The 11,940-nt window shown below is 46.1% G+C and overlaps 1 protein-coding gene across 3 annotated transcripts in view; it reads right to left on the reverse strand.

Moving 5' to 3' along the window:
* PRKAG2 (protein kinase AMP-activated non-catalytic subunit gamma 2) overlaps window positions 1–11,293 on the reverse strand; it is a 222,275-nt gene extending 210,982 nt beyond the window's left edge. For all 3 annotated transcript variants that reach the window (XM_014076026.2, XM_014076025.2, XM_014076024.2), the window contains exon 1: window positions 10,628–11,293. In XM_014076026.2, coding sequence (XP_013931501.2) covers window positions 10,628–10,726 — 99 coding nt within the window. In that variant the 5' untranslated portion in view covers window positions 10,727–11,293. The remainder of the gene's footprint in view (window positions 1–10,627) is intronic.
* Window positions 11,294–11,940: the final 647 nt, after the last annotated feature.

The following is an 11,940-nucleotide window of genomic DNA, read 5'->3' on the forward strand; positions in this document are numbered from 1 at the left end:
CTCAACTCTGTCTTTCTAATTCTCAACGCTCTGGTTAAAGTAAGGAAAGGAAATTTTTTACTGGTGACAAAATACTTTGCTTGCTGACTGAGATGTTGCAATTTTATTCTAGCCCCCATCAGTAGCCCTGCTGAAGGGAACAGCTATTGACTAATTTATTGCACAATCAGGCAACATTTGCAAACAGCCTGCCATCTGGCTTCAAACTCTTTTATCTTTTTTTATTTATGTCTCTCGGGATCTCCACCACAGAATAAACAGGGCAGACTTTCAGCGCATACTCTGAAAAGGTTTGGCTTGCTCTGTTCCACCTGAAGACACTCAACCTCTGCACAGATTTGAGATGCCCCATCTCCCACAAGGGGTCTTTCTAAGCAACTTGATGTTGTTGTTTTTCCACTTCACTTCCTTTATTTTTATTTTTAGCACCACAAACTCTGAACCTCTGGCACGGGGGCCCCCCACATCACATAAACCCATGATTTGCTTGACTGTTATTTCCCAGGTGAAGGTCAAGCGATTGGATTCTCAAAACACGGGTGGCAAATTGAGGGACCTGAGTTGCTAAAAGCCTGTTCATAACACCTTCAAACAAACAGCTTGGTTTAGCAGATAATAAGAGAGAGAGGACATCGGTTAAATCTGAGCTTACATTATGGGCATCAATTTATTTGCAAAATTATATTAGAGAGATATAAATGGTGCCGTTTGCAGTAAAACCTCAGTTTGCAAGTATTCCTCAATTTACAACCCTAATTTAGTCTGGAAAATATAACAATGACAATTTTTAAAAAGAGACGTTTCAGCCATTTGTCTGAAACGGTACAAGGTTTCCTGCTTGAGCAGGGGGTTGGACTAGAGGACCTCCAAGATCCCTTCCAACACTATTATTCCGTTATTAAAAGCAGTAGTTGCAAAATGAAAGCCGTGATCATTAAACAAACACCCTCAGTTGTTAAGTGAACCCATTGTTCACCATGGAATGGTTTTGCTGAAAGTCAGAAGTAATTTCCAGTTTATGGCAAAACCATAAACAATTTTAAGAAGATCCTTTTTTTTTTTTGCAGCAGTTGTTAAGCAAACGTTGTGCTTATAGGGTGGACACCGCAATTGTAAAGCAGTTGTAAGTGGAGGACTACCTACATTAGAGAAACTCTAAGTGTATTAAATAGAGCCGTGATGGCAAACCTATGGCACTCTCTCTGTGGGCACATGAGCCGTTGCTTAACTCAGCTCCACCATCAAGCGCCTCCCACCACCCAACTGATTTTCGGGTCTCTGCTGCACACATGGGAGACGTGCATGCATGTGCGGAGGGCCAGGGTGTTGCATGTGCATGGAGGTGGGGGTTGCGCGGTCATGCGTGGAGCGGAGGGAGTGTGGTGAGCGCCCCGTGCTCCATTTTGGACCCAGGAGGCTTCAGGGAGGTTTGCTGGGCCCAAAATGGGGCCCGGGGAATCGCACGTATGAACGGGGTGGCAGAGGAGCCCGGGGTTGGTGGTGGTGTTGTGCACGCATGAGCAGGGCGCAGTGCATTATGGGTGTGGGCACATCCATGCATGCTATTGTGTTCGTGCGCACAATTTCAGCATTCGAGTACAAATCCACTAGATCTAGATTCTGACTACAATTGAATTAAACCTGCCTACAGTTTAGCAACCCATGCCTAGTTAGCTGTCGTGAGCAATGTTTTCCACTTAGTGATGTGGGCCAGCCCAGGCAATTGTTATTTATTTGACAAACCATATTTTAAGAAACTATGGCAATAGATGCACTCAATCATGGAAGATAATTTATTTTTTCTAACCATAGAAGGAAAGAAAGAGGAAAGCAGCTGAATCTATCAACCTCGGGCTGCTCCTAGCAAGACAGAAATATATATATATATATATATATATATATATATATATATATATATATATATATATATATATATATATATATATATATATATATATATATATATATATATATATATATATATATATATATATATATATATATATATATATATATATATATATATATACTTAAAGTTACAACCCCTGGTATGCCCAAGTGTGGGAGGAAGGTCACACTTCCATTCTCTGTCATTAGGCTCGTCACAAGAGTCCATCCAGACAGAAACCCAATATTTTTACTGTTGCCTTTGTTATATTTGTGTTTGTTTTTTTTTTATTTGTGCTGATAAATAAATAAAGGAAGACTAGTATAGATCTATTTCAAGCTATTTAGCTCTCATCAGCTAGCCATATCCTTACTGGGATTCGAACCTGTGCTCTATTGCCTCCCAGGCAGGGAGTTAACCATTTGAGCTACAGAGAACGACTCCTTTTATCAGCCAGCCAGGGTGGGAGGTATATACTTAAAGTTGGCTGGCTGATAAAAGGAGTCGTTCTCTGTAGCTCAAATGGTTAACTCCCTGCCTGGGAGGCAATAGAGCACAGGTTCGAATCCCAGTAAGGATATGGCTAGCTGATGAGAGCTAAATAGCTTGAAATAGATCTATACTAGTCTTCCTTTATTTATTTATCAGCACAAATAAAAAAAAACACAAATATAACAAAGGCAACAGTAAAAATATTGGGTTTCTGTCTGGATGGACTCTTGTGATGAGCCTAATGACAGAGAATGGAAGTGTGACCTTCCTCCCACACTTGGGCATACCAGGGGTTGTAACTTTAAGTATATACCTCCCACCCTGGCTGGCTGATAAAAGGAGTCGTTCTCTGTAGCTCAAATGGTTAACTCCCTGCCTGGGAGGCAATAGAGCACAGGTTCGAATCCCAGTAAGGATATGGCTAGCTGATGAGAGCTAAATAGCTTGAAATAGATCTATACTAGTCTTCCTTTATTTATTTATCAGCACAAATAAAAAAACAAAAAAAAAAACATATATATATATATATATATATATATATATATATATATATATATATATATATATATATATATATATATATATATATATATATATATATATATATATATATCTCCTAAGTCCCCAATATCTCTTCTTTGCATGCAGCTCCTGCATCTTTATTTGCAACACCCATCGCTGAATTAGTAAACTTGAGGCAAAGGGGATTTTACCAAAAAGTCCCTACTCCACAAACAAGCTCGCACCCGATGTGCGAAAAAGAGAATGCCGCACTCACACAACACTTCCCCTTTTCCACGAAATCTGTTGCTATTCTTCAGTTACAGGAAGCACGTGGACCGTCCGAGGGCCATATATCACTCTCAGCTCTACCACAATTACTACTCCAACTTGCCAGGGGGCTTTTTAAAAAGAAAACCTCTATTTGTAAATGAGGCAACGTGCTACTAAGCAGAATATAAACCCAGCAACCTAATTCAAGCCAATCTTAAAAGCGTTTCATCAAAAACAAGACACATTTTTAGTAGGCCTCCTGGATCTGTGTGTTGTTTTTAAAACTTGGCAACTTCCAAACCATGCTGGGGAATTGTGGAAGTTGAAGTCCATCTATCCGTTTAGATCATTTGAAAAATTGATCTAAACCATGGGCTGGATTCAGACCATGAGGTGCTTAAGATCTGGCCCACGGGGCTGACCTGGAAACAGCGAAGGACTGGCACACAGTGCCTCTGCAAGCAAAAATGGAGCTCGGGAGAGCTGTGTGTGGCCCTCCAGAGCTACATTTTCGCTGGCAGACGGTTGCAGGAGGCGGTCACAACCTAAAACGGAGCTCGGGAGCCTATTTTCGCTGGTCTAGCACTCAAGCCACCATAAGTGCCCCCAATACAAGTGCCATTGAGCTGGTCATGCCCACCCTGGCCACACCCACCAGAGTCTCCCCGAGATCTAACACAACCCTGATGCGGCCCTCAGTGAAATCGAGTTTGACCCCTGATTTAAACCTAGCAGTAGATCCTAATCTGGAGGTACATTCTACTGTGTACCAAGGATGTAGTTTTAGGTACAGATACTCCTCCATTTACGACCATTCATTTAACAACCATTTGAAAGTTACAACGACACTGAAAAAGTTGACCAACTGCAAGTCCCCACCCTTACGACTGTCATAACATCCCCAAGGCTACGTGATTCAAAGTTGAGAGCTTGGCAACCGGTATATATTTAGATCATTGTAGCATCTCAGGGTCACATGATCATGATATGTGACCTTCAGATAAGCAAAGACAACGGGCGAAGTCAGATTCCCCTGACGATGATTTACCCAACGACTGCAGTAATTTGCTTAACGACTGTGGCACAAAAGATCATAACATCAAGTGTGTCTCACTTAACTACTGCTTTGCTTAGAAACAAATTCTACTCCCAGTTCTGGTCATAAGCTTAGGACCATCTGTTATGAAATGTACCGTATTTTTGGAGTATAAGACGCACCCTTTTCCCTCCAAAAAGAGGCTGAAAATCTAGGTGCATCTTATACACTGAATACAGCATTTTTGGCCTACCGAAACCCCGCCTCCTTTGCAAAAATGGACGTGGAGGCTTGCAAAGTGCTCCTTGGCGCTTGAGAGGACAAAATCGAGGAAAAAATGGACCATTCCCCCCCAGCCCCCAGGAGCACTCTAAGAGCCTCCCAAATCTCTTCATGGCCCCCCTTTTTTTGTGCAAAAAACCAGGCGTGCAGAGGGTTTGGGAGGCCTGCAGAGTGCAAAACTTATTTTTTTTAATTTACCTTTTCAAAATCAGGGTACGTCTTATACTTCGGTGTGTCTTATAGTCCAAAAAACATGGTATATAGATTACATTCAAAGTACTATAATTTCTAGTAAACAGGGATAAGATGTAAGACTTTGCTCGCGTTGACACTGAATAGTTCATTTTAAAAGCGTCTTCCAGACCGTGAGCTGCCTAACATTCCCCAATCAATGCTTTCCAGAATAATAAATCATTTTCCATCACAGCCAGAAATCATGTTCACTCGGACGTGAGTTGTATGGCTCCTTATTCCGGTGTGATACAGAGAAAACGTTTTGCCTTCAAGACCATTTCTCAAATTGAAACTAGGGCGAATAAAAAATTATGAAGGATGTTTTTAGCCCTCCTTTTCCACCTTCAAAGCCTATTTGCATTCTGAATGGTTTATAATCTGAGTGAATAACCACATTGATTGATCAATAACCCAAGTCAACAAATGGATCAATACAGAATCAAAGTATATAAACCAAGCTCGTCTAACGTTGGCAACTTTTAAGACTTGTAGGGCTGGTGGGGAATTTGGGGAGCTGAAATCTTAAAGTTGCAAAGAACATAATAATCAGAGTTGGAAAGGACCTTGGAGGCCTTCTCGTGTTCTTGCCCAGGGGTGTTAAACTCATGGCCCGGGGGCGGGATGCATCACATGCTGGCCACGCAAAGGGGAAAAAAGTTGCAATATGTCATGTTACGGCAATGTGTTGTCATGAGTTTGACATCCCTGTTCTAGTCCCACTCCCTGCTCTAGCAGAATACCTTATCCCATTCCAGAGAAGTTGCTATCCAGTCTCTTCTTAAAAGTCTCCAGTATTGGAGTAACCACAATTTCTGAAGGCAAGTTGTTCCACTGATTAATTGTTCTAACTGTCAGGGAATTTCTCTGTAGTTCTAGGTTGCTTCTCTCCTTGATTAGTTTCCACCCATTGCTTCTTTGTCCTGCCTTCAGGTGCTTTGGAGAATAGTTTGACTTCCTCTTCTTTGGGGCAGCCCCTCAAATATTGGAAGACTGCTATCATGTCACTCCTGGGCCTTCTTTTTAAGGTTCACCGACAAAAGGGCGAACGACAAAAGCACGCCCGACTAAATCGCGGTGACAAAACCGCGAGTTCTAAAGCGCGCCGATGAATGAGCGCTGAAGCGCGGCGACAACAGCGCGGCAACAGAAGCACGCTGTAAACCTAAACCTAGCCCTAACCCTAAATCTAACCCTAAACCTAACCCTAAACCTAACTCTAACCTTAATAGCAGTAGACTTATATATACCGCTTCATAGGGCTTTCAGCCCTCTCTAAGCGGTTTACAGAGAGTCAGCATATTGCCCCCAACAATCTGGGTCCTCATTTTACCCACCTCGGAAGGATGGAAGGCTGAGTCAACCCTGAGCCGGTGAGATTTGAACCGCTGAACTGCTGATCTAGCAGTAGCCTGCAGTGCTGCATTTAACCACTGCGCCACCTTAACCCTAAACCTAACCGTAAACCTAACTCTAACCTTAACCCTAAACCTAACCGTAAACCTAACTCTAACCTTAACCCTAAACCTAACCGTAAACCTAACTCTAACCTTAACCCTAAATCTAATCCTAACCCTAACCCTAAACCTAACCCTTACCTTAACTTAAATCGCGCTTCTGTCACCGTGCTGTTGTCGCATTGATGACATTGCGTTTTTACCGCCGCGGTTTTGTCGGCGCGCTTTTATCGTGCGCGCCGACGATAAATGAGCCAAGGTGGCGCAGTGGTTAAATGCAGCACTGCAGGCTACTGCTAGATCAGCAGTTCAGCGGTTCAAATCCCACCAGCTCAGGGTTGACTCAGCCTTCCATCCTTCCGAGGTGGGTAAAATGAGGACCCAGATTGTTGTTGGGGCAATATGCTGACTCTCTGTAAACCGCTTAGAGAGGGCTGAAAGGCCTATGAAGCGGTATATAAGTCTACTGCTATTGCTATTGCTATTGCGCGCATTTGTCGGGTCACGCTTTTTAATAGACTTGTCGGACACCTGATATAAACTTTCAAGCCTGCATGGCAGGTTCACAACTTGTCAACATTCACTTTTGCCAATGGATATAATAGCTTTCACTTCCCCAACAACATTATGTAACAGCATACCAGGAGTACACGTTAATCTCCACTGCCATGATGTTCATAGTTTCTGCCAATGCTTTCCTCATTAAATCATATTGCAATACCAAGAGAGGCGAATTCTTCCCAACACATGCACAGAAGCATCCCCAACCCACTGTTTGTGCCCTCCAGGTATCTGGAAAGATTACAGCAAGTGCAAGGGATAAATTTCCTCTATGGAAAGTGGGCCTATTACCCTATCCTGCCGGTATTTAAACATAGGGGGATGTTGATCTCTTATGATAGCTACAACTGAATTCTGCATTGCAGATTTAGCCCCGAGTGGAGGGTCGGTGTAGATAATCTTCAAGCTCCCTTCCACTATCATTTCCTCCCTTCTATGCAGGATATGGAAATGGTCCCACACTCCCCTTACGTTGTATCTTGAACCCTGAAAATGGCTATTTTTAACCCTGACCACAAGGGGTCACTCTCATAGTCTCCATCACTGAGCCATTGAAGGTTCAGATGTTGGATTGAGATGGGTAAAATAAATTCAGATTCAAATCTCCAAATGGCTGAATGGAACCCATCTGTTTCAAAACCAAAATGGCCTCAGGACCCATACTTGGGGATAAAATGAAGACACACCCAGGTAAGCCCCCTTGGGCTCCTAAAGGAAAAAAGTTGCCTAAACTAGGTGTCTCCAACCTTGGCAACTTTAAGCCTGGCGGACTTCAACTCCCAGAATTCCCCAGCCAGGCTTAAAAGTTGCCAAGGTTGGAGACACCTGATCTAAACTGAATCAGGGATAACAAAGATGAGGACAATAAATTGTCTTTCGACTACAAGCCTGGAACACAGGTGGTCCTCAACTCACAACCACAATAGGGACCAAAATTTCTGTTGCTAAGCAAGATGTTTGTTATATGAGTAACATCCAATTTTACCTTTCTGGCGACAGTTGTTAAATGAATCCCTGTGGTTGGTAAGTGGATCAGGTGGCTGGGAAGCAAATCCAGCTTCCCCTATTGACTTAGCTTGACGGAAGCTAGCTGGGAAGGTCACAAATGGCAGATCACATTAATAAAAGGTAAAGGTTCCCCTCGCACATATGTGCTAGTCGTTCCTGACTCTAGGGGGGGGGGCGGTGCTCCTCTCTGTTTCAAAGCCGAAGAGCCAACACTGTCCGAAGACGTCTCCGTGGTCATGTGGCCAGCATGACTAAATGGCGAAGGCGCAAAGAACGCTGCTACCTTCCTACCAAAAGTGGTCCCCATTTTTCTACTTGCATTTTTACATGCTTTCGAACTGCTCGGTTGGCAGAAGCTGGGACAGGTAACGGGAGCTCACTCTGTTACACAGCGCTAGGGATTCGAACCGCCGAACTGCCGACTTTTCTGATTCATAAGCTCAGCGACTTAGCCACCGAGCCACCATGTCCCGTAAATACATACCTGTTGTCAAGTGCCTGAATTTTCACCACATGATGCTAAGGATGCCGTTCATGGTGTTTGTTATTTCAAACAGTCACTAAACAAATGGTTGTAAGTTGAGGTCTACCCCTAAAAGAAGGCCTACCACCCATTTTTCCTGCTTATCTTCAGATCTACCAACAAAAACAGTTCAGACTGGGGAGAGCTCTGCAATCTGAAACGTCCATTATCTTCAATCCATGTGCTGTCACTTCTTCCGTTAGGCCAGGAGTGAGGCAGCTATGGCAAATTTATGACCTATGGATTTCAACTCCCAGAATTCCCAGGATGTGATGGCTCAGCTCCCATGTTGGCACAGACTCTGGTAGTTGAAGTCCACAGGTCCTAAAGTTGCCATAATTACCCAGTCCTGCCTTAGAATCTTCCTAGGATTAGAGATCCTAGAGCAGGGGTCGGTAATCGGTGGCTCTGGAGCCAAATGTGGCTCTTTCATCCCTCTGCTGCGGCTCCCCGTCGCTCAAAATATGTGTCACAACCGCCAACGTGCGACACTCAACAGCAGACGATTTATTGAGCTTTTCAATCCCCAGTAGGTTTTGTGGCTCCCGCTGTTTTCTTTTCTGTGGGAAACGGATCCAAATGGCTCTTTGAGCATTTAAGGTTGCCGACCCCTGTCCTAGATGGACCTGTTATTATGGTCCAGCTGCCTTTCAACCACCTATGCAATCCAGGGATTCGGATCCATGTCAGCATGTTTTGATCTGATCCTCAAGATTTGATGCTCCATGGAAGAAACAGCAAACTACAGGATATCTGACCCTAGGCTCCTTCAGGGGCTGGCCTGCTTACCACCTTCAGATCTCTTTACCAAACAACTCTTCTGAAGGCTTAAATCTTTAAAGGCCCCGCCGTACCAGGAAATGAAAAAGTAGACTTTGCAAAAATCCCAATGTTCCCGAAGGGCACCCTACTTTGCAAACAGGGTGCAGGGCAGGCACCTTCAAGATATAAATGTTGCTAATTCCTAGCTTCCCATCCAAAACTAAGAATGTGTTTTTAAAGAGTTTTTTTTCCCCTTGTCTTGCAGGTACAGGTGCTTCCCTCTTCTGCCCATTTTAAAACTATTTCTGAATCCCTCTTCCTGGGGTTGTATGAATGTTAAAGCGCTCTCCATGGTAAACAGGGGTAAGAAAAAACAGCATTTTAATGTTTAATTCAACAGAGTGAGGTCATCATTAGAAGTGTCTAATCCAGTGTTTCCCAACCTTGGCAACTTGAAGATGTCCGGACTTCAACTCCCAGAATTCCCCAGCCAGCGAATGCTGGCTGGGGAATTCTGGGAGTTGAAGTCCGGACATCTTCAAGTTGCCAAGGTTGGGAAACACTGGTCTAATCAGATTAAAAAATGGTTTAAATATGTATGGAACTCTGTGTCTACATGTCCATGCATGTGCATGCTTGTGTGTATGTGTCATACCATGTTTTCCCCAAAATAAGACAGGGTCTTATTTTCTTTTGACACCCCCCCAAAATAAGTGCTTGGCCTTATTTTCAGGGAGGTCTTATTATTTTTGAGGTGCAGGACAGTGGTGAAATTTAAATTTTTTTTACTACCGATTCTGTGGGCGTGGCTTGGTGGGCGTGGCAGGGGAAGGATACTGCAAAATCCCCATTCCCTAAAATTTATGCTGCTAAGAAAGACGGCTAAGTGAGTTTTGCCCCCATTTTATAGCCTTTATTGCCAGAATTATTAACTGAATAACTGCAGTTGTTGTGAATCATGCAGTCATTGATCTCGCTTCCCCCATTGACCTTGCTTGTCAGAAAGTCGCAAAAGGTGATCCCATGACCCCGGGGACGCTGCAACCGTCATAAATATGAGTCAGTTGCCAATTTTGTTTGAGTGACCCTGGGGATGTTGCAACAAGTTGTTAAGTGTGAAAACTGGTCATAAGTCACTTTTGTTTTAGTGCCCTTGCAACTTTAAATGGTCACTAAAGGAACTGTTGTAAGTCTAGGACAAAGAGAAGCAAAACAATTAGAAGGCTTCTTCCAAAACATGCCCGTTTTGTGGATCCTTTGCCTTGCTCTCACACCCTTTCCCTCCCCCCCCCCGCCACAACATCCCTCCCCAATGGCGCTGTTAAGTGACAGGCGTGTGCACATTCCTTTCTGCCCCACCCCCAACCTGTGGCTGCTACTGCCAAAAAATAAATAAATCAGATTTCACGCGGCACTCTGCGCAGGAGACCTCGTGGAGCATTCAAAAGAACAACTTCCAACTTCTTGCCAGGGCTGCGTTCCCACGACTGACCAGCAACTAGCCAATCAGATTTAGCATGCGGTCTGCGCAGAGCCCCTTTGCGGATCTGGACACCGTGAGAACGGAGCAGCAAACGAAGAGGTCCTGCTAACCCTGCCCGGCGAAGACTTACCGGGATGTGAACGCGCAGCGTGCGTTTCTTCTGGCCAGCGTCCTTCTTCTTACCAGACGAGGCATCCTTCTTCTTGGCGTCCATGGCCTTACTTCCCATCGCAGGGATGCGAACAGAGGCTGCTCACCAGCTTCCTACGGACAATTCCACCCGCTTGCAAAAGCTCGGGTCCCCGAGTTGGAGCGCCGTGGGGAGGTGAGCAGAGAGCTATCCAAAGACGGAGGAAGTTTACTTGGCCGCTGCTCGGGCTTCGGAGGCCAAGAGATGGGTCAACGGAGATGCCAACGGACGGAGCCTCGGCTCATCACCCGCCAGCTCGAGCCCCGGATGCCCCTGCGGGGTCAACCCGATCCCACTGGCGGGACACCGAGGTTGCTGCAGAGTCAGAATCCGCCCCAATTCCCCGGACTAAAGTTTCCAAGCAGGCATCCTCCTGGAGACCCCGCGCGCTCGGGGAAAGAGCCAGAAAGAGCCCCGTGCAAAAGGGGGGTGCAAAGAGGGCGTGCAAACGCAGCCCGAGCCCCCCGCAGGGCTGGGCTGCAGATCACGTCCCCCCCCTTCTTGTTCTTCTTCTTCTTTGGCGGGCGTGGGGCAAGCAAGGGCGTTGCAACCCTCCTTGAGAGGTCGCCGGATTCCCGGGCTAGCGGCTGCAGCTGGTAGGCAGAGGCGAGAGGGAGCGCGGAGACGCTCGGCGACTGCACCAGCCTCTTTCGGGCGTGCAAGAGGCGAATCTGACAGCGGCCGCGGCACAAACAAGAGGAAAAGAAGCGAGGGGGAAAGCGAGGAAACCCTGCCCAGAGAGGGAGGTGCAAACCTGTGTGTGTAAATACATTTCTAGCCGCCGAGGAGGCGGAGAGGCAGCTAACAGGAAGTGCACGCTCATAAAAGGCAACTTTCTCCCGGCCAGCCCTGGCACAATGCGCGCACACGCCCCTCGGCGCCTTCCGCGCCTCTCCCCTTGGCCAAGGCCGCCGGAGACCTCCGCCGAGCAGCCTCTTGAAGGACGCCCTTCGGCCGCTGCGGTGCCCGGTCTCCCGGGTACTCCTCGGCGGTGGCTTGGCCAGATCTGAAAGGAATCCACCGGAGGTGCTGGGCAGGCGGGGTACCCAGCGCTCTCCCCAATTCCTCTGGGGCCCTCTGGACTGGGCAAAGGTGTGTGACCTGCGAGGACGAAGCCACGCGTGTCCCCCCGGGTGGCTGGTTTGGAGCGGGGGAGCGCGCGGCGGAGGGCGCGTCGCCGCCAGACACGCCTGCCCGCTGCGCAGCTGGCACAAAGTCTGCGGGAGGCGCCAGCGGCCAAAGGTGTCGACACT

The sequence above is a fragment of the Thamnophis sirtalis genome, unplaced genomic scaffold (genome assembly GCF_051295495.1).
Source record: "Thamnophis sirtalis isolate CommonGarterSnake01/CBP01778 unplaced genomic scaffold, rThaSir2_p1.2 scaffold_4, whole genome shotgun sequence".
NCBI lineage: Eukaryota > Metazoa > Chordata > Lepidosauria > Squamata > Natricidae > Thamnophis > Thamnophis sirtalis.